The sequence below is a fragment of the Takifugu rubripes genome, chromosome 3, assembly GCF_901000725.2.
Source record: "Takifugu rubripes chromosome 3, fTakRub1.2, whole genome shotgun sequence".
Lineage (NCBI taxonomy): Eukaryota > Metazoa > Chordata > Actinopteri > Tetraodontiformes > Tetraodontidae > Takifugu > Takifugu rubripes.
Window position 1 is genome coordinate 6,371,378 of NC_042287.1, and position 21,067 is coordinate 6,392,444.

Genomic DNA, 21,067 nt, shown 5'->3' on the forward strand with positions numbered 1-21,067 from the left:
GGCGGAGTTGTCAGCAAACACGCGTTCTGCCCCGTTCGGTCGAGATAGCGGGAAGACACGCCGCTCATTTTCTTTAAAATCTTTATCCGGAGGAGATGTCAGTACCGGGAGCTGTTGCCATCTGTGGAGGAATAAAGTGTCAGCAGAGCTGCGTGAGACAGATAATTCAGCAGCTTTGGTTGAGTTTTCCTCTCAGTGAGGCCGAGCGAGCGAATCAGGAGATTAAACCAATACTGCCAACGCAGCGCGGTGCGTGGAGACGTGGAGACGTGGAGACGCGGGCCTTGGCTTTACAGACGCTGCTCGTTCCCCAGGTATGCAGGCTTGTGTGTAACCGTGGCGTCAGATCCAAAACAAATGACGGGTCTCATAAGTTAAAGGTGCAGTTAGCTCAACATTCAGCAGCATGGGGCCTGTTTTTTGGACACAGGACAAATGTGGCTAAAAGGACGACACGTTCCGCTGTCCAAGTCCAAAATCTGAATCCTGAACGCTACTGTTTTTGTTGAAGCGTATAAAATGTATCTCAAAGAGTTTAAAACAGGACATCTCCAAAACAGGACAAGCTTGCAGGAAGTGGCAGGAGACAAAGGTTGGGCTGACTCTGCTCTTGATGCTGTCCATGTCCCAGCAAGGCGGTGCGGAGTCCAATCAGGCAGCGCGGGGGGGAGATCACTTCCTCCAGGGATTAATAGTAGCATCCCGTACTGGTCTGTCTGACAGGACTGTAGAAGGGCATCAACAATGCAGCAGGAGGAGCACCGCCTGCAGAGTCCTACCAAATGACCCTCAGCAGGTCAAGGCCTTTAACTAAAGTACTGTACTGTACTGTAAGTTAGAACCGTATCTCAAATAACAACAATGGTCCAGTCCAAATAGCCATGATATTATATGATGATATAATATTTTTTTTTTATTTCTTAGTGAAAACAATAGCGGTACAAGCCCTGATCTCTGAGGTACCCCAAAAGTCACCTTTGTCTGAGTTAATTTAGAATTTCCCACGGCACCGTTGGGGAAAAATGAATCATAATGGAGCATAAATGGATGCGAATCACAACGGAAGACTTTGATTTTGTCAGCAGATTATTTGCACATCTCAGCAGTGCTGAAGTCTCTGTGGCCCAGTTCCCCCGAAACATTACCGCTATCGTCCAAACCTGTTTAAAAAGCTGTTTCTGTCAAGGACCCAAACAAGGATCATAAATTTAGGTCTGTTAATGGTGAAATTAATCGACTGGTGGTGGAGCGGTATGAATGTCCCGAAGGTGCGCTTCTGAGGATCAGCGCTGTGGGTGAGAAACTGGGAGTAAAGGCTGAGCGCCCCCATTCCCTCTCTTTTCCGAGGCAACAGACCTGTTTTACACATGTACCTGATACTTCGCACCAGCAGCCATTTCAAAAGCCGTCGCGGAGATGCAGCACTTAAATGGATTTAAAGCACGGATCAGGATGAGGATGAGGATGAGACTGAGAAGGAGGGAGAGCTGCAGCATCCCCGCGGCTGCCGGTGTGAAATAATCTCCCCAGCATTCTGCCAGATTCAACATGTGGAGTTTTGTCAGCCGTGCCCCGTTCAATTAATTTCCCCAAACCAGGAGCAAACGCAGCTGTCAAGTGCAGCAGTCTGAAAGTGACAGGCAGGAGAGCGAGCGGGGGTTTGGTCATGACAAGGCTGGGGGGAGTGGGGGTGGGGGGGGGGGGTGTTGGGTAGCATGGGCCAGGGCTGTGTTACACAATAATTGGATGAAATGGGAGCTGAATCGAATCAAATTGTGTAAATTAGAATTCTGGGCATACCTAATTGCTATGAATTGGGGTTGCTTGCTGAAGGCTACTGCTGCAGGATGGGGGTGGGGGGGGGGGGGGGGTGGGGGGGCAGCGACGTTGGGCTCCCTGGAGACGTGAGTCAACTTTTCTGCACTTTGCGCTTCACAAGGCAAAAGAAAAGACAGCGTCCTGTTCCGTACTCATTAAGTCCGTTTGGTTTCGAGGGAAAATCGGTGATGGAATTCAGTCTAAAAGATGTCTTAAGGACTGAAAACAGAGCTCTGGTGATGTTTGGTCAAGAGGATCTGCTGCAGTGGTATGAAAGAGAGCCATCAGAGATCCAGCAGAGATCCAGCAGAGATCCAGCAGAGATCCAGCAGAGATCCAGCAGAGTCCAAAGGGTCATCTTAGTGAAATGGTTGATTAAGTCCCCTAATGAAAATGTGGACAGAGTGGACCGAGGTTGCTCCATCAAAGTTTATATTGCTTTCAAGTTCAGATGTATCACATGACAGTGTGCGCACATTTGTGTGTGTGTGTGTGTTTGTGTGTGTGTGTGTGTGTGTGTTGGTTTCTCCCTCTCACAGCGGAGATGGTCAGATTTAATCTGATAAACTCTGGATACAACAGCTGTCACCCAGACTGCCTGTCTATGACCCAATCTCTCCCCCCCCCCCCCCTACTCCTCTATGTCCCTCTATCTTTCCTTCACCCTCCACCCCCACGAATTTCAATCATTTCCTCTGTCTCTGTATCTCTTCTCTACACATCCATGGGTCTCACAGGGCCAGTATCTCTCTCTCTCTTGGTCTCTCTCGCTCGCCCCCCTCTCAGACACACCTGTACTGTCTCTTAAACTTTGGCTGTTCAGGAAGTTGTGTTCTTAACTATATGAGATCACATTTCACATTTGGCACATTCTATACGGTCTAAATACTCACACGACTCCTGCCGACATAGCACCTAGTTAACAGCCATCCTTTTGTGTGTACCAAAATCAAGACACCAACCACTCGTATGCGCTGACGTGTCCACAGATTTGTGCCAGTGCGTTATAAAGAATGGTAGATCTCGCTGCATGCATGCATTGAATCCTAAAATGCAGGGACATCAACACAAAGGCTGCTCAGGTTGAGGAACAAAGATGCCCGAAAGGACATCAACATTTTTTGTCATTGGCTGTGCAGAGATCTCACTTCCTGCCTCCTCTTTACAATCACATTTAGCCTGGAAGTGCCCGTCATTAAGCCTCAAAATTCCATTTAACCTAATTTCACTGTGGTCTCTGCAACGGGGACTCTCCTCCTATCCAGGCCTGCTTTTGTGCTGTATCACTAAAAAAAAGCGGTGATAAATTCGCGCACGCAATCTCTTTAAAACATGCGAGCTGGCACGCACATATGCTAATCCGCTGGTCCTTCTCTATTTGGCTATCAGGCGCACACATGCACAGACACGCTTCCATCCCACAGAAGGAGTGCCGGGGTGTCGAGGAGTGCGTGTGAGAGTGTAATGAACCCCCGCTGAGCTGTAAGGACAGCACAGTTTGGGTGTGTGTTAGGGGGGGGGGGGGGTCTCATGGCGGTAAACCGCCTAAAACGGTGTGATGCGGTGCATCCGTCGCCAAGAACGCCGCTCCCAAAAACTTAGGTTCCTGGTGAGTTGACTCATTGAGAGTGGAAACATCAGACAAGTATCCGGTTTCATTGCCAGTCGGTAACACACACGGGACACGAAGAGGCAGCCAGCGGGAGCAGCGTGCGTACTCACGACAGCTAATGGCCAGAGTGAAACAATTCAAATAGGAGATATGTCAGATTAACCCAACAGCAGGCAGCAACCTCCCCACAGCAGGCTGGAGATAAGGCGTGTGTATTAGACTGGAGACGCCCAGTTGGCTCTTCCATCAGATCGTTAGCAGACCGCACTGTGCAAACCAGCCCTGCCTTTGTCTTTAATAAAGGGCTTCTCTCTTTCTGACATTGTGGCATTTACCTACAAATCCCCCCTACATACACACACACACGTGCGCGCACACACACACACACACACACACATATACACATATAGATATATAGATTACGCTACACAAAACTAAACTAAAACAGCAGAGCTCCATGGGGGCAACTCCTGTAATTATTTGGCACGACGGCAGCGATTAAGGAAGGCCGGCGAAAGACTTCTTTGATTATAAACCAAGCCGCCAAGGGAATCAATTAGTGTCCAGGTAGGAACACACGCTCCTTCTGCTTCATAAGCAGGTTTTGGGGATCCGATTATTTTCCAGGGAGGGGGGGTGTGAGCACACCTGCGACTGCTCATATGAATGCAGCAGCATGTCACAGTTAACATTCAGCACTCAGCTCCTGATAATAAGCAGTTCTTTATACTATGTACTCAATACACACACACACACACACACACACACACACACACACACTCACACACACCTAGTTTCTGCTCGTATTTATACTGCAGCTGCTTGTTGGCTGAGTTTTAGTCGTCACTTGACTCATTTTTATCGAAAGTGAAAACTGTGACTGGTTTAACTCAAACACGCCTGCTGTGCCTCCATTTGATTCTCAGCTGGAGGAAGCTTGGAGCTGCTCTGACACAGCCATCAAACCTCCCGCCGCAGCAAAGGGGGCCCGCCATCGAAAGCGCCCCAGCGCCCTAGAGACCGAAGCTGTCGTCCGCCGTGCGCAGCATCGGTTAAATGTATGCATTTTATGGCGTAGTTGGTTTAAATACGTGCTGTCTGTTCCTTTAGTTGGATTCCTTTTGTGCTGCATAAATTGGGTCCAGTGATTCCCATAAATGGAGGATAATTTGTGCCACTTTGCATTCGACAGGAGAACCGACGGCTGCCTTTGGCTCTCAATCATCCGCCGACAGATCTCACAATAACGTGATCATCTTTATCTTCAACTGCTGAAAGCACTTACGGTGAGTGCTCGTGTCATGTAATGGCGCTAAAATGGGAATATAAATGCGCTAAGGTGGTTGCCAGATGAAACACAAATGCAAGATGAGATGCTCAGATCTGCTGATCTGATCCATTGTGCTTCGGCCTTGTTCCCCGTTTTGGCTATTACACTGCAAAGAAACACTCATCCCTACTATATACATATACATTAAGGGTTTAATTGGCCTTTCTGCCCATTAAGTGGGAATAGTTTACAATGAAACAGGTGCTTTTAGAATAAAGAGGTGGGCGTGGCCTATACTGGAGCTTCTACATTACAGGTACTGGCAGGTGTGGAAGCAGGAATGGCGGGGGCCCACATCAAGGCAAAGGTGGCCTCAGTTTTGTATCACCCACCTGATTAAATAGTGGTGATGACCCTCACAGCCTCCTGGGGCAGCCATGACTAAAGACTTTGAAAAAGATTTTCAATTTTGGCCAGATTTTTTTATCCCACCAAATCCCGTAATAGCATTAAACACAATAAATGACTTCCTAATTCTGCCAAACTGCTGCAGGAGACTGAGTCATCCAGCTAGATTAAATGTGGATCCAGTGAAGGCTTGTGTGTGGCGCCGTCTTATCTCCCTGCACGACTGTAATCCTGTTGCAGGTAATCTCCCAGTCTCACTCTCCAGTATTGTCCAGTCATGAGACAAAACAGTTCCCCAGCCTGGATCCCACACTGATCCAATTTGGCGCCATTTGCAGTCCAGCTCTGGATGCAGACGGCTGCCAAACACGCTGCGTCGGAGGGGCCGAGGCGGTCTGACTCCTGTCCAGACCCACGCCGCTCCAGATCCACGACCACCAAGGCTAAGACTCAGATTACAGTTGGCTGTTCGGATCTGCCAGAGGCGTTAACGTGTAGGATGTGAAGCCATGTTGAATGGGCTTCCAGAACGACCCGGACAGAAAGACATCTCGGACTAGCATTTGCCGAGGATAGAGACTAAATTATATATTTATAAGGACATTTGATTTAATGTTGTTTGCTGCAAGGAGGGCGTGAGGATTTGAACAAGAACAAATATCAAGTTTCAGCCTGCATTCATTTCCTGTTTTACGTGAACAGACAGTGATATTATACATAAACCACGATGGGTTGTATGAATCTTGTTGTGCTTCTGAAAATCTTTATTTCTGAAGCCGAGCAGAATATCAAACAGCATCACTGTCAGAAGGAAAATTGCGGTAAAGATTTTTTTCAGTCCAACGTGACGGTCTGAGGACAAACTGATCTATGGATCGTTTCTAATCAACCTGAACGTCCTGGTGGCTCCGAAGGGCATGAGCTAACATCTTACCTCCCTCTTTGGACTATGTTGAACTCTTTCGTCTCTTTCTGTCCAAATATTGTTGTTCTCATTCTTGCATGAATTTTAAAGTTGATGGTTTGAAAAACTTTGACGCTGTCCTCAAAAGTAGCACAATTCTTTACATGTGCTGGACAATGGGGACATTTCAGATTGGAGGTTTTAGTGGTTCTACCAAGTTAATTCTTCCACATTTTAGGCCGACAATGTTGCGTCTGCCGGGTTTTCTTTGATTTCAGTGATTCAGGCACACATGATCATTTTATTGCTGCTTCCACAGGATTAAAAGTTTTACAGTTGCTACAGAGCTCAATACTCTTAAAATCCATTGTAAATACCAATTCTCTCTCACTGCTTGAAAATGCATCTATGCTCTCTGTTGTAGAGGACTTATATAAACCGGACGTAGGCGTAACCAGGTGTATTTGGTCACCTGACCCACGCGCGTGCATGTGTGTGCGAGTATGTAGGTGGGTGGGTGGCTGCGTGTGTGCCCATGTCTGTTAATTATGACCTAGTCATTAGCTATGCTAGCTTTATATACACGGTAGTTCAGTTTGGTTGAACTTAAACTAACAATATCCAGTGACACAATGCAGGAAAAAACAACACATTTCTCACATAACAAAACATATACTTTGTACCTTTGTGTTATTGTTTCGTTTTTAATGTTATAACCACTGCATTCAGGCCACACATCAAAAAGCAGGTTTTCAATCACTTGTCAAATCTAAACAGTGGGGTGTGTTTCCTTTAATTTGTTCCCTCATCAGAGTAGAAATTTTGGATTATCGCTGTTTCTCAAGCGCCTCCGGTCTTTTAGGTCCCTGCAGCAGACAGATGTGAGTGCTGATGTTAACGACATCTGCCCTGTTTCTGATCCCTCTTACTGCGCTGCCTGCGGTGAATCACAAAAACAGTCATTTAAGAATATCTGTATCAGGGACAATCCATCTTTCTTCAGCTCTCTGCTCCATGCCCTTCTGCAGTCTGCAATTAAAAATCTCTGAAGTGATGATTTCTTTAAATTTCTCACAGTCATCAATTGTTAATGTTCTGTTTTGTGTCAAACCCTCACATCGACTCAGATGAAACTAATTATCTCAGGGTAAGAGACATATTTGCACTTTGGCGTGCTCTGGATATTTGTTCTTGTATTATGCATGTTGTGGTGTGATTCTATGTTTAGTACACATTCGCATGAAAGATGCTGTCTGCTGCAGGGAGCCCACGTGTGAGCATGTGTGTGTGTGTGTGTGTGTGTGTGTGTGTGTGTGTGTGTGTGTGTGTGAGTGTGTGTGCGTGTGTGTGTGTGGAGGTGCTGCAGATTTTTTTGCTCAGGAAATGCAAAGCAGGCAGAGAATGAATAACAAGCCCAGATATTTATATCTGCTGCTCCGTTTCAGACTAACGTGTCGTCTGAAGACTTCTTCCTCTCTTTCTTTGCTTTAACGACCAACTCTCACTTTTCCACCCCTCTTTCTCCCAAGCCTTCACTTTTTTTCCCCGTCTCACTGCCGTAACTTATCCTTTTTTAATGTCAGCATCCCCCTCTTTTTCTTTTTGCTCAAATACCTCTCCTGTCGCTCTGTCCATCGTTCCCTTTATTCTATGATTTGGGTCACCGGCTGACTAAAAGACTGCACACAGCTGGCCTATAAACCATTCTGACCCCTCCCACACACACACACGCACGCACACACACACATCTGCATCTTTTCTGCACTTTTCTCCACAGTTCCTGATTTTTCACCATATCTTATCCCATCATTTCCCCCCTCTTCTCGTCCGTCCTCACACCCCAGTCTTGTTTGCACTCTTCCTAAAACTAAAACTCTATTTTTCTCTGACCTCAAAAAGTGTCTTTGGTTCAACAAGGACATGTGAATCTTGTCCCTCTTCCACATCCCAGCAGGAACCGCGAGTAGTGTTCGGTTTCTGCCAATTATCACACAGGAGAGCTTTCATGTTTGTCCTGCATCAGTAAAAAAAATGGCAGTGGGTCAGAAATTTAACCAGCAAATGGCCCACATGCTGGTTTTCCACTTGTGTCTGCATATGATAATGTGGGCAACACAATGCACCCCCACATACACAAGCGTGCACGTACACACAGTGAGACGTGAGCATGCACACATGGCCCCGCAGAACCACAGAAAGAGAAGCTTAATCACATAATCTCTTCCCAAATAATTAATGACATCATTTTCAGTTGTAGCTTGTACAATATCGGCCTATTGGACGCCGGTGGTAATGAAGAGGGAGTGGGGCTCAGAGAGGGAGGCGGACGAGAAAGGGAACAAAGGAAATTGCAGAAAAACAGAGTGTATGTGGTTGATGAAAGGATCCAGAGGACAACAAAGAGAATGATGGAGAAAAGAAAGTGTGGAGATGCTGAAAGAGGGAGACTGTGGCAATGTTTGTAGCTCAAAAACAGGCTGTTGCGAGTTTGGGTTTGCTCAGATTTTTGGGAGAAGAGGAAAAGTGCAGCTGGGAGAATAACACAAATTTTATTTTACTGTCAAATGAATCTCTTTCGAGACGCTAAATGCAAACTTCAGCTGTGAGTCCGTGCACATTAGCTCAAGAGGAATGCTAATGTTGCATCTCAAATCTGCAACATGGCTGCCCTGTTTAGCTATTTCCTTAGCCTACTAACATTTTGTTCACTCTGTTAAAGGGAATAAAGTGTCAGCGACTCAAGTTACTTCAGCAAATAACATGTTATAGAGTCGAGATGGAGAGTTTCAACGCGTAGCCAGCTGCTAAATCAACAGATGAGGATAAGGAGCTCCACAGGAGGTTTCATATTTTCCTTCCTTTTAATTCTTACATGTTCCTGTCATACGGCCCATGTCCCCATAGAGAGGTAAGGTCCATAATTCATGTGCGCTCCACGCTGATTCTAATTCACACTATTATGACATGAACTGGGCAGCTGCCGCCATATGTCGTCCTCGGTGAGAGGAGGGAGGGAGAGAAAGAGCAGGGGGAGAGAGGGAAGGAGAGAGGGGGAGAGAGAATGAGAGCAGGAGGAGAGAGAGGGGGCGAGGGAAGGAGAGGGGGTAGCGAAGGGGGATTTTCCTGCAAGTGGCTGTTTTGTTATTGACTGTCTGAGTGGCAGGACCATCACCCACCCCCTCTCCCTTGTACACACACACACACACACACACACACACACACACACACACACACACACACACACACACACACACACACACACACACCCTCCTCCCTGTGATGAATATGCATCAATGCTGCATCACTTCCAAGTGGACAGATGAGCAGCAGGCCAACAGGCCACCTGCTGGCCTGCCGTCACACTCTCCACAGGTTTTAGGGGTTCTGTTAGGAGTGGGAAGCCCGAGTGCAGACAGCCGGAGCCTTGTCCCTCTGCCCTCTCCCCCAGCACTACCACCACTCCAACCACCACCCTCCCTGTGGGACGGATGAACCAGGAGCGAAAGGCTGAGGGCATTGGGCAATTAGGAGGCAATATGAGGAGAAAGGCAATGAGACAGTCTGATCTGGAGAGATTCCAGATATGTTATATATCTCCATCTCGCTTTTGTGTGCATTTGTGCAACTGCTGGGCTTGGTGTGTGTGTGTGTGTGTGTGTGTGTGTGTGTGTGTGTGTGTGTGTGTTTGCTCATATGATTTCTCTGTGTGGTCACCTCTGATTTTACTTTTCCTTTTATGTTATCTGCTATCATGCTCACCTTTTCTCTCTCTCTGTCTCTCTCTTTCTCTCTCACACGCACTCACACACACACAGTGACACACCGTTCCCATAGCAACTCACAGGCTAAGAACACGCGGGCCTCTGCCTCGAGCATCGAGAGGACCTTCTCTGAGGATTCAGCTGCTTATTGATCCCTCAGCAGACGGAGGCCAGCCTGCTGGCCGGACAGATGAGCACACACAGAAACACAGATATGAGCGTTCAAAGGGACGACCACTAATAAACCCTCCCCACTAAAAGCCTGTGTGCTCAAGAAATGATTATTAATGACTGTAGGCAGATACTCCTCTTGATTTTTAGGCTGTAATTGTAAATGAGTGGTAAGGAAGCGTATACGTTTCTAAACCATAATAAAAGGTGGTTCTCACACAGCAAAGAAGAGAGATAGTCTTTGAATAATTTGGCCAAAAGAATATATATAAAAGTAAAGCATGGAGAAATCTTGTCCTGAATGAAGCTGGGCTGCATGTTAAACACACCAAGACTCAAGTCTAACATAAAAAACTAAGAACTACATTAGCAGCTTCCTGGTATATATATATATACCAGGAATATATATATAAAACAACTTTTTAAAGTCAATTTAATCTCCTTTCTTCCTCATTCTGATGCTTACTACCAAGTCATGTACTGATTGGGAATTTATGTTTATTTATGGAAGTAATGGCCAGCGTGAGTTCATATTCTGTTAAACCTTCGCTGCCTCCAGCTATTTCTTACTGATTGGCAAAGATGACGGATTCATCTAAGGTGAAAATGATTAGGGTCCCTTTCGTGTAAGGTTTTATAATACCTGGCATAATCTTTCAATCAGCACCGTTATGGAAAAACAAAGAAAAAAGCAAAAGTCGGTTAACTTCTGCACATGACCGGCACTTTCAACAACAACCAGGAAGGTTAACCTGTTCCAAAAGCTCATCAAGCATTATGTCCAGGTATGGAAGCGGCGCTGCAGCAGACTGAAGGCGCCTGCGGAGTATCGTGAAGACGGCTCTGAACATCACAGAGCGCTCCCGGAGCTGGAGGACATCTCCGCCTGCAGAAGACAGCACTCTCTGAAACGCTTATTCAGCATTACCTGTTGAACTGCTGCCCTGCAGGTAACTCGACAGGCAGGCCCACACAGACATCACAGTGTCTTTATTGATGCAAATAAATAAATGCTGTATTTATACGCCCGTGTGTGACAGCAGCAGCCTTCTATCCCCCCTCTGTGTGTCTCTCCTCTCTTGGTCTGCATGTTACAGCCCCACAGGGTGCTGTAGTTACTGTCAGTCATTTTCATTTAGTGTTTATAGTGCATCCAATCTCTCTGATCCATTATAAATAGCTGTAAGTGGCACAACGCTCCCTCATCACCATCGCTCAACGCCGAGCTCATCACACGTCGAATGCAGCCTAATTAATGCAGCTGGTTGCTCGGAATTAAAACCAGGTGGACGTAAAACAAGTGACTCCATGGCATAAAATCCTAATGGTCTGAATTATCCTGTCAAAGGTCTATTAAGCGTAATTCTTGGAGTTTGACCTTTTTGTTTCCATAATTAGAGCAACAGAAATCGGGTCTGCCCCAGTTGCTTTATGTTGGATCCTTATTTGCTTTGACAGGCAGAGGGATTTATAATTTAAGACTTTTCTAGGGGATTTTGACGGTCTTGAGATGCGTTATACAATCTGAAGACAGCTTGCCATTTAGAGGATGTTTGTGTTTTTCTATATTGATATAATCTCATTAGCATCCAGACTCTGCAATTGTTGTTTTTTGCCCCAAGTGCCCCAAATTTGCTGCGACATTCCTGCACGGGGGAAGTGGTAGCTCAGTCTGTTGGGAAGTAGGATGGGAAGTGGAGGGTTCTTGGGTGCACATTTGAATGGCAATCTGAATTTCAATTTCAAATCTTGCAGACTCTTCAAGTTGTCACATTTTCATATTGTTCCAATTCAATGTAATTAACCATCCAACTTCAAGAGTGGGAGCGAAAATGACTTCATGCCGGAAAATTTCCCTTGGCGGGTTCACCGCTGTCGGCGTTTTCTCGCCCTGGTAGGCCCGAGGCTATTAAACTCACAAAGACATCCAAGGACGCAGATGGATTAAAGTAAGTTTCAAACTCTGTAATGTGGACTGGGAATATTTTGACTGTGAAATCTGCAGCCTAATCCCATTTTATTCAAATTCCAGAATGTTTTTTGCTCAACAGCTGCGTCATTGTCACAAAGCTTCGATGCAAGAAACGTCAAATTATAAGTAATTAGGAATTAGGAAATTTCATAATGACGCTCAAAACCGATGAGGAATGAGATTTACGAGCAATTGTGCTGCGGCTGCAACAACAATAGGACCAGAAATAATCGGGGGGGATTTAAGCAGTGATGTTTGTACCCTTGTGCCAGGCATGGAATCATTCCATCTCCTGAAAGGATCAGCAGAGTAATACCTGTCACTCTGGTGCACACGCCGCCCAGTCACCACTCGTCTAGACGTGTTTCCACGGCGTGCACCCGTTCCAAATCCTGTTAACGCGGCCGCCTGTGCCACAATAACCTACATCCCACAGTGATCACACGGGCTGACTGAGGCCTGTGAGGACGCCAGAGAGATGGCAGAAATTTGGCTGCAAACACTGGTGACAGACCAAGAGCCTGAAGAAAAGATAGGAAGCCTTTTAAAAACAAACAAATAAATAAAATGAATATTAAGTTAATATAAATGAAATAAAATAATGTTTGGAAAGAAATGAGCTTTTTGGCTCATAAATTTAATGTGAATCCCAGGTTTGGTTTCTATCTTTCTATGCTTCTGTTTTTAACTCTCTCTCTCTTGCTCTCTCTCTCTCTCACACACACACACACACACACACACACACACAGATTGATAGTGATACTGTAAAGCAGGGATGGCTATAAAAATCTACTACGTCATTAAAAGAAAAAAAAACCGTTTTTTGAAGGTATTCAATCTGAATACCTTCTATATCATATACGTTAATTTACATCTCAATGCTGAAATCCGTTTGAGGTCTATAATCCGCATTTGACTTGACCTAAAGGACGTCGGAGTTCGCTGCGTGACACATTTAAGCGAACACTTTGATTAAATTAAAGGTGTATGACCCACCCTAATGTAAAGGATTACCAGCATCATTCTGAAGGGTGACTAGCTATTAATGCGCGCGTGCGTGTACACGCACACGCACACGCTGATGCTCTCGCTCTGCGGCTTCCCTCGGTGCTGACACGCCTTGTGCATCTCCTCCCATCAGGGCAGGACTCTTCTATTTCAGCCTAAACAGACGCCACATTCATCACCACACCGGCACTGGAACAGCTTAGAGGAGTCCGTGATTGCTTGTTTGTCGATTGCTACTTGATCTGAACAATGATTTTGTTTTTTTTCCCCAACAAGTATCTAAACGTTCCAATTTAGCCAACCGTGCGTAACCCGGCGTTTGATTGGGTAGCTGGACAGGTGCCTTAATGGACCCCTTAAATCATATAATTGCAATATTCAATTCACACTGTAAATTCAAGGTCCTTGAAAGGGAATCCTGTATCCCCGTAAAGTCGGAGGAACAGATTGGATCACGCGGACACGTGCGTGAATTAGTCATCGGTATCCGGGAGATTACGTCACCCCCACTTGCGGGGTAACACCGCTGTGCTGGGATATGATGGTGAAGATGATATCACAAACTCAATAAATCCTGAGTGATGCTTGAAGAAGAAACTCCCTAAATGTCAAGTTCTTCTTCTTTTTTTTTTTACAAAGTGTGTTAGAAATGTGTGTCTTTGAAGAAGTTTCTAGGAATTTCCTTTCCTGGAATTGCTGCGTCGTCTCACGTTACTTAAGCCGACTCGAACGGAAATATGCCTCGCTGAGCTTACATCTGTTAACAATCACCCTGCTGGGTAAAAATGACAAAACGGTGTGGGGATGACCGTGTTATACGGGCTCTCTCCCCCCATTTTAGTACATTTGGGTATATGGCGAGAGAGGGAGAGAGAGAGAGACGGAGAGAGAGAGATGCCAGCAATAGGGGGAGGGGTGGATCAAGAAGAGAGGTGGGGAATCTAAGAGTGCGTGTGTGTGTGTGTGTGTGTGTGTGCGTGTAGCCTAGCCCACTGCCTCCCTACGTGCTGCGTCCGCCGCTGTTCGGGCGTACACACACATTGCAGCCATACAAACACACACACATACGCACACAGGAGGCAGTGGTGTGTGAGCCAGCCAGCCAGTCAGTCAGAGCGAGTGTGTGAGCCATGTTGGATATGAATGACCGGGTGGAGAGATGCTGTCGCCGCGCCGCTCCTAACGCTCAGACCGCCAGCTCCACGGACCACAGCGGGTAGATGCCAACTCTCCAGGCAGACGGAGAGACGGCGGAGCCAGGGGGAAGGTGTCGGGCGGTGCCGGCGGTCCTGGAACTGGCCACTTAACGAGAGTGAAGGAGGGTCAGAAGTGACGAGGAGAGAGACAGAGAATAGGCAGAGGTGGAAGAGGGAGAAAGGAGGGGAGAGACAAGAGATTGGAAGAGACTAAATGGCTGCACCGCTCCCGGGCTTCACCCCGCTCCTGCTCTCGTCTCTGGCGCTCCACCTGCTCTTCCTCGGCCCTTTGTTTGCCCTCACCTCGGGGACTACAGGAGGGGATTCACACAGAGGGACCACCGGCCACTGCTACAGAGACGCCGGTAAAGTCTACGAGCAGCGACAGCCGCACCAGAGAGAAGATGCAGGGGAGTCGCCGAGGGGCAACTGGGATCTACGCCCAAGCAGGTGGAATATAGAGCGGATACGGACTGGGAGGTGCTCGGGAGTGCACGGAACAGGTACACATGGAAGATGTCAACAGAATACGAGGAGAGGGACTCGCAAAGACAGTCTGGAAGTAGTCGGGACGTTGTGGAGGGATGGAGACTGTCCACCTCCTCCTCCTCTTCCTCCTCCTACCCGACAAGGTATAAGGAGCAGCAGGTCGAGCTCTGATGGCGTCTGTGCGCGAAAGGGAGTGGAAAGATGGAAGATTGAGAACAGAGGCGTTGGTTCTCCTCTTATTTCTCCCGCTTTCATTTCCTTGCCGGTTCAAAACGGTAAGAAACGGGCACTACAAAGGACTAGAGCATGCGCGCAATGGTGGCCGGCGCCGGGGCCACACCTCAGCAAACGTGGCGCCGCCAGAGCCTTTGTGCGTGCTTCAGGTCTGTGCGGGGCACCCGGAAGTAGGAGAATAGGGGGAGAGGTGTGGGAGAGGTTTTGTGATGTAAGGCTGCTCTTTACAACACGGGGCTCCCTGAAAATTTCCAGCAAACCAGTGCAATCCCCGGCGTTTAACTTCTCACATACCCACTCGCCAGCTGGTCGCGCTTGTTGCGTCATTTCTGAATACAGTTCAACACGTAGACGGATCCGAAATTTCAATTTGCTTTTCACGACAGCGCCCGAAGACAAATTGAGAGCAAATGTGTTCCACGGTCCTTTGCCAAATGAGAACGACACCGCAATTTTAGTTTACCAGAACATCGACCAGGCCTGGGCTGCTGATGAGGTCACTGCCCGCGTGCTGAGGGGGGCTGGTAATTGGTATTACTCTGACAGGCACAGAAATATTGATCCCAGAATCAAAGACAAGTGTGATGATACTTGCACTATTGGCTGTACTGCGAGAGAGGAGAGAAGCGTGGGAGATGGCCAAACAAGAGGGGAAGCTCGTAGATGTAGCTCACCGATAGTGATTAACCTCAGAACCACGGCGCACCTTGTTAGTTGTCCACTTTCTATTAGCGATGGAAATACAGGGTATTATTATCACGCCATAAATGTGAAAGGGGGGAGGGGTGTGGATAAACTGCGAGAGGGGATTCGTATCAGCGGAGGAGGCTCGCGTCAAAGCAACAAGCAGATGGAATTATCCAATTATCTGGATAATTATTTGGCTTTACCGACGCTCCCCGATCATACGCTTCAGCATAACACGGGGCAGAGCAGGCGAACCCGGGAAGGAAACGGTGATAGAGAAGTTTGGGATGGATATACCGAAGAGTTTATAGTCCCGGAGGGAGGCATAACTCAGAGGAATCCCCCTTTCCAATTCACCCAGAGCGGCGTCACAGGAATACGCGGCCACCAGACCAACATAAGCGCGATTCGCGACGTCATCCACCGCGGCTCGGTGCTAACTCACCCCTCTGCAACACAGAGAGGACTTTATGCAAACAGCTTCGGTGTATCTGAAGCGCGCAGTTTAACTTCTGCAAAAGTAAACGCGACGTCCGTGAGAGATTCTGCTGGTGACTCAGACTTTGCCTCGCCCGTTAAGATTCCCGGTGCTGTGTCGGTCCCCTCTCGCCATGCAGCGATCACAGCGAACCCAAACGCTCCTGAACCCGACCCCTCATTTATCTCTGAAATGAACCTGACCGCGCGGCAGTACCATGACTCTGCGCGCTTGACGCGTTCACCTTACGCGCCGGAGATTTCAGCACGACGGACAGCTCCCGAACAGGGCGAGCGCGCGTTCCTGTGGCACAAATTCAATAGCAACAGCAATAATAACAACGCAGATGAGGGAGACGCGGAAGTGAGGCAGCAATACTATGAAAGGGATTCAGAGGAGCGGCCATGGCGCGGTCACAGAGAGCGGGGGGACTCGTGGGAGAGCGCACAGGCGGGGTGTGCTCACAGCAATTCCCCCGACTGTGAAGACACTGAGCAGTCGCATATGCAATTAAAATCCGGTAAGCAAGTGTCATTAGTGCCCAGAGGTGTCAGACAGTCAGATAGGCAGCAGATGGGGCCCCAGGGAGAAAGGGAGAAGGATGCTGAGAGGGTGAGAGCGGCCTTGGAGGGGTCTGCTGGTGTTGCTGTTGGGGGTGGAGTATTACAGGTGGGGGTTGGCAAGAGAAAGGGGAGGCCGACGGGAGGGAGAGAACCTGGGGGAGAAGGGCAAGGGGAGGAGGAGTGGAAGAGGAAAAGGGAAATAACAAAGGCAAGCTGGGCAAGGGCAAATGAGGGAGAGGCAGAGAGAAGGATGGGTGAGAACAGGGGCAGTAACAGCTCCATCAGCACAGAGCAGGGGGGAGAAAGAGTAAAAAAGGCAGACCGTAGGGAGGAGGGACAGGAGGCAGAGGAGGGGAATAAGAGAGAGGAGGAGGAGAATCGGCACAGTTCAATGGAACAGTCTAGTCTGCAGAGACTGATAATAGTGGGAGATGATAAAGCCTCACAGGGAGAAGGGGAGGAGCAGAAATTCATGGCGTGGTCTCGATCTCGGCGTGCAGCCAACAGACACCCCTTTTTCCCCCACTATAACTACCAAGTGCAGGTAGCTGAAAACCAACCACCCGGTACCTCTGTTATTGTCATGTCTGCCTCGGACCCAGATCCAGGGGATGCCGGCAGGGTGCGTTACACCATGGCACCTCTGATGAACAGCCGCTCATCTGATTACTTTCACATCCACCAAGATACTGGCCTAATTACAACTACTCAGATTCTGGATCGAGAGCACATGGATTTGCATTATTTTCGAGTCACAGCGACTGATTATGGCTCCGCTCGTCTTTCTGGCACCACGATGGTGGCCATTACAGTTTCCGACCGGAATGACCATTCTCCTATATTCGAGCAGACGGAGTACAGGGAGACCATAAGGGAGAATGTCGAGGAGGGTTATCCAATCTTACAGTTGAGAGCTACGGACTCAGACTCTCCAACTAATGCCAATATCCGGTACCGCTTCATTGGTGACATGGTTGCAGTGGCACGAGCGGCCTTTGAGATTGACCCACGCTCTGGACTCATTACCACCCGAGGAGTTGTAGACAGAGAGCTGAATGAGCATTACACTCTCCAGGTGGAGGCCAGCGACCAAGGGAAGGAACCGGGGCCACGCTCCGCCACTGTCAAAGTTTTCATTACTGTTCTGGACGAAAACGACAACGTGCCGCAGTTCAGCGAAAAACGCTATGTGGTGGCAGTGAAGGAAAATGTCCGACCCCACTCAGAGATCCTTCGCGTGAGCGCCACAGACCGTGACAAGGATAGCAACGCTGCCGTTCACTATAATATCATCAGCGGCAACAGCCGTGGACAGTTCTCTATTGACAGTGTCACTGGGGAGATCCAGGTAGTGGCCCCCCTGGACTATGAAGCCGAGCGGGAGTATACGTTACGTGTTCGCGCACAGGACAACGGCCGCCCCCCTCTGTCAAACAACACTGGGATTGTCAGCGTACAGGTCACCGACGTCAACGACAACCCGCCAATTTTTGTCTCCACGCCGTTTCAGGCATCTGTGTTAGAAAGTTCCCCAGTTGGTAGTTCCATCCTCCACATTCAGGCCATTGATACAGATTCTGGTGATAACGCTCGACTGGAGTACAGATTAACTGGCACCAGTTCAGACACCCCATTTATTATCAATTCAGCAACAGGTTGGGTCACCGTTCGGTCCGCCCTTGATCGTGAGTCTGTAGAGCACTATTTCTTTGGCGTGGAGGCCAGAGACTATGGCATGCCACCTCTTTCAGCGACAGCAAGTGTTACAATTACGGTGATGGATGTCAACGACAACCGCCCTGAGTTTCTCCAGAAGGAGTACTACTCTCGCCTGAACGAGGATGCAGCCGTAGGCACCAGTGTCGCAACTGTCACGGCTGTGGACCGCGACGTTAACAGCGCAGTGACGTACCAGATCACGGGCGGAAACACCAGAAACCGCTTTGCCATCAGCACAGCAGGCGGCGCCGGACTTCTTTCCCTGGCCCTCCCGCTGGACTACAAGCAGGAACGGCGTTACGTTCTGACGGTCACCGCCTCAGACCGCACTCTCCACGACACCTGCCAGGTGCACATCAACATCACTGATGCCAACACCCATCGGCCTGTTTTCCAGAGTGCCCACTACTCTGTCAGTGTGAATGAGGACTCACCACCTGGAAGCCTGGTTGTTGTGATCAGTGCAACAGATGACGATGTTGGGGAAAATGCTCGAATCACATACTTTCTTGAGGATAATATCCCACAATTTCGCATTGATTCAGCCACAGGGGCCATAACGCTACAGGCAGAGCTGGACTATGAGGACCAGATGACCTACACTCTTGCCATAACGGCTAAAGATAACGGCATCCCGCAGAAGTCAGACACAACGTACGTTGAGGTGAACGTGAATGATGTCAACGACAATGCGCCACAGTTCCTCAGTCCCCGATACCAAGGATCAGTGAGCGAAGATGCCCCTCCCTACACCAGCGTCCTCCAAATCTCAGCCACTGACCGCGATGCCCACGCCAACGGTCGCGTTCAGTACACCTTCCAAAATGGCGAGGACGGTGATGGAGACTTCACCATTGAACCTACATCTGGCATTCTGCGTACAGTCCGCCGCTTGGACCGTGAGAGCGTTCCATTCTACGAGCTAACAGCCTATGCTGTAGATCGAGGCGTGCCTCCTCAGCGAACCCCCGTGCACATCCAGGTCACGGTTCTAGATGTGAATGACAACGCGCCCGTGTTCCCCGCTGATGATTTTGAAGTTCTAGTGAAGGAAAACAGCGCCGTGGGCTCCGTGGTGGCCCAGATCACGGCAACTGACCCAGACGAGGGGGCCAATGCTCAGATCATGTACCAGATCGTTGAAGGCAACATTCCAGAAATTTTTCAGATGGACATCTTTTCAGGCGAACTTACGTCCCTCATTGATCTCGACTATGAGACGCGCAACGAGTACGTGATTGTAGTTCAGGCCACCTCGGCGCCGTTGGTCAGCCGGGCTACTGTCCGGATCAAACTGGTGGATCAAAACGACAACCGGCCCACACTTCAGGACTTCCAAATCATCTTCAACAACTTTGTGTCCAACCGCTCCAACAGCTTTCCCAGTGGTGTCATTGGCAGAATCCCCGCCCACGATCCGGACGTGTCGGACAGGCTGTACTACACCATCGACAGAGGGAACGAGCTTCACCTGCTGCTCCTGAATCACACCAGCGGAGAGATCCGACTGAGCCGAAAACTAGATAACAACCGGCCGCTGGTGGCTCCCATGCTGATCACAGTCACAGGTAAGAGACCGTGAAGGGGAAGATAGGAGGAAATGATGGAAGGGAGGGGCTGTTGGGGTATGGGGGTATGTTTGGGGGTATTTATGTGTGACTGAGTGATGGGGCCATTAGTAACAGTGAAGGTAATGTACAGATTTGCTTCCATGAACTGCCCAAGGGAGAAATCAGTCTAAATACCTTTGCCTCAGACAGCCGACCCAGGAGCCACGTATGGATGAAAGCGCTTGTGGGACAATTGTGTGTTTGTGAGAGGGCGACAGAGGTGCTTCACAGGGTTGATTCACTTAAAGGCATCAGGAGTAATTAAACTGTTGAAGCCTGTCACGCCACTCAAGTGTCAGAATCTGCGTAAGCATGTGTCATGGCCAATATGGATTTAGTGTGGTGTTTAAAGGCAGAATTACCAATCAGCATGTTGCCAGGATAGTCAAATATGTCACTCAAAAAATGTTTCTTAAAAAACCAATAAAAAGCCAAAAACAAAAAAAAGATTTGAGTGAAATTTATCAGCATCAATTAACACAATTGTAAATTTGAGAGTCTGGTTTGGACCATAGCTTGGTTACCAATCCATAATCTATTTTAAAAAGCATGCTTAAACGTGCTTTATTATGATCTAGTGGATGATTAAACTGAGCAAGAATCAATCCTGAAAATCACATTTGGTCTTAAATGGCTACTAAATCCCAATGGCTGGTTTGTCCACGTGCATGTTCTGGTGTTTCTTTAACAATAAAAGCTTTCTAAAAGCTTTGCTTCTTTCGCTACTTCCAGAGATAAAAGCTTTTGAAACCAAATAATGAGAGAAATGAGAGCAGCATTGTTTCTTTGAAGGCTAGCGCTGTGGTTGTATTCTGTCAGAAAGCTTTAATGGATGAGTGCTGGCTTGGGAGCGTGCGTGACCTGCTACCCTATATATGCTGCTTTTATTCCTGCCTCATTTGTAACAATAGTGTCATTTCTGATGAGTGAGTGAGTGAGTGAGTGAGTGAGTGAGTGAGTGAGTGAGTGAGTGAGTGAGTGAGTGAGTGAGTGAGTGAGTGAGTGAGTGAGTGTTCAAATATGTAAACAAAATAGAGGCAGCATCTGTAAATATTCCATTGTGCATTTTGCATGTTGTACCCTGAACTTTACAGTGGGACCCAGAGGATTTCCTCATCCGAGCTATGCCAGTTAGTGGAAGGTGACCTTTGCACGTCTCACATACAG

At 48.1% G+C, this 21,067-nt stretch overlaps 1 protein-coding gene and 1 long non-coding RNA gene across 5 annotated transcripts in view; both read left to right on the plus strand.

Annotated features, from left to right (window-relative positions):
• The first annotated feature begins 3,825 nt into the window (after window positions 1-3,825).
• On the plus strand, window positions 3,826-10,905 carry LOC115249192 (uncharacterized). The gene is made up of 4 exons (XR_003887908.1): window positions 3,826-3,997; window positions 4,357-4,488; window positions 4,623-4,716; window positions 10,730-10,905. It is a non-coding gene; the product is annotated as an uncharacterized lncRNA (long non-coding RNA).
• Window positions 10,906-13,916: 3,011 nt separating this feature from the next.
• Window positions 13,917-21,067, plus strand: part of celsr3 (cadherin, EGF LAG seven-pass G-type receptor 3) — a 64,390-nt gene continuing 57,239 nt past the window's right edge. For 3 of the 4 annotated variants that reach the window (XM_029833299.1, XM_029833302.1, XM_029833300.1), the window contains exon 1: window positions 13,918-19,858. In XM_029833299.1, the coding sequence (XP_029689159.1) occupies window positions 14,335-19,858 (5,524 nt within the window). In that variant the 5' untranslated portion in view covers window positions 13,918-14,334. Of the gene's footprint in view, window positions 19,859-21,067 lie in introns of all 4 variants that reach the window. The other variant, XM_029833301.1, reaches the window with a different exon arrangement.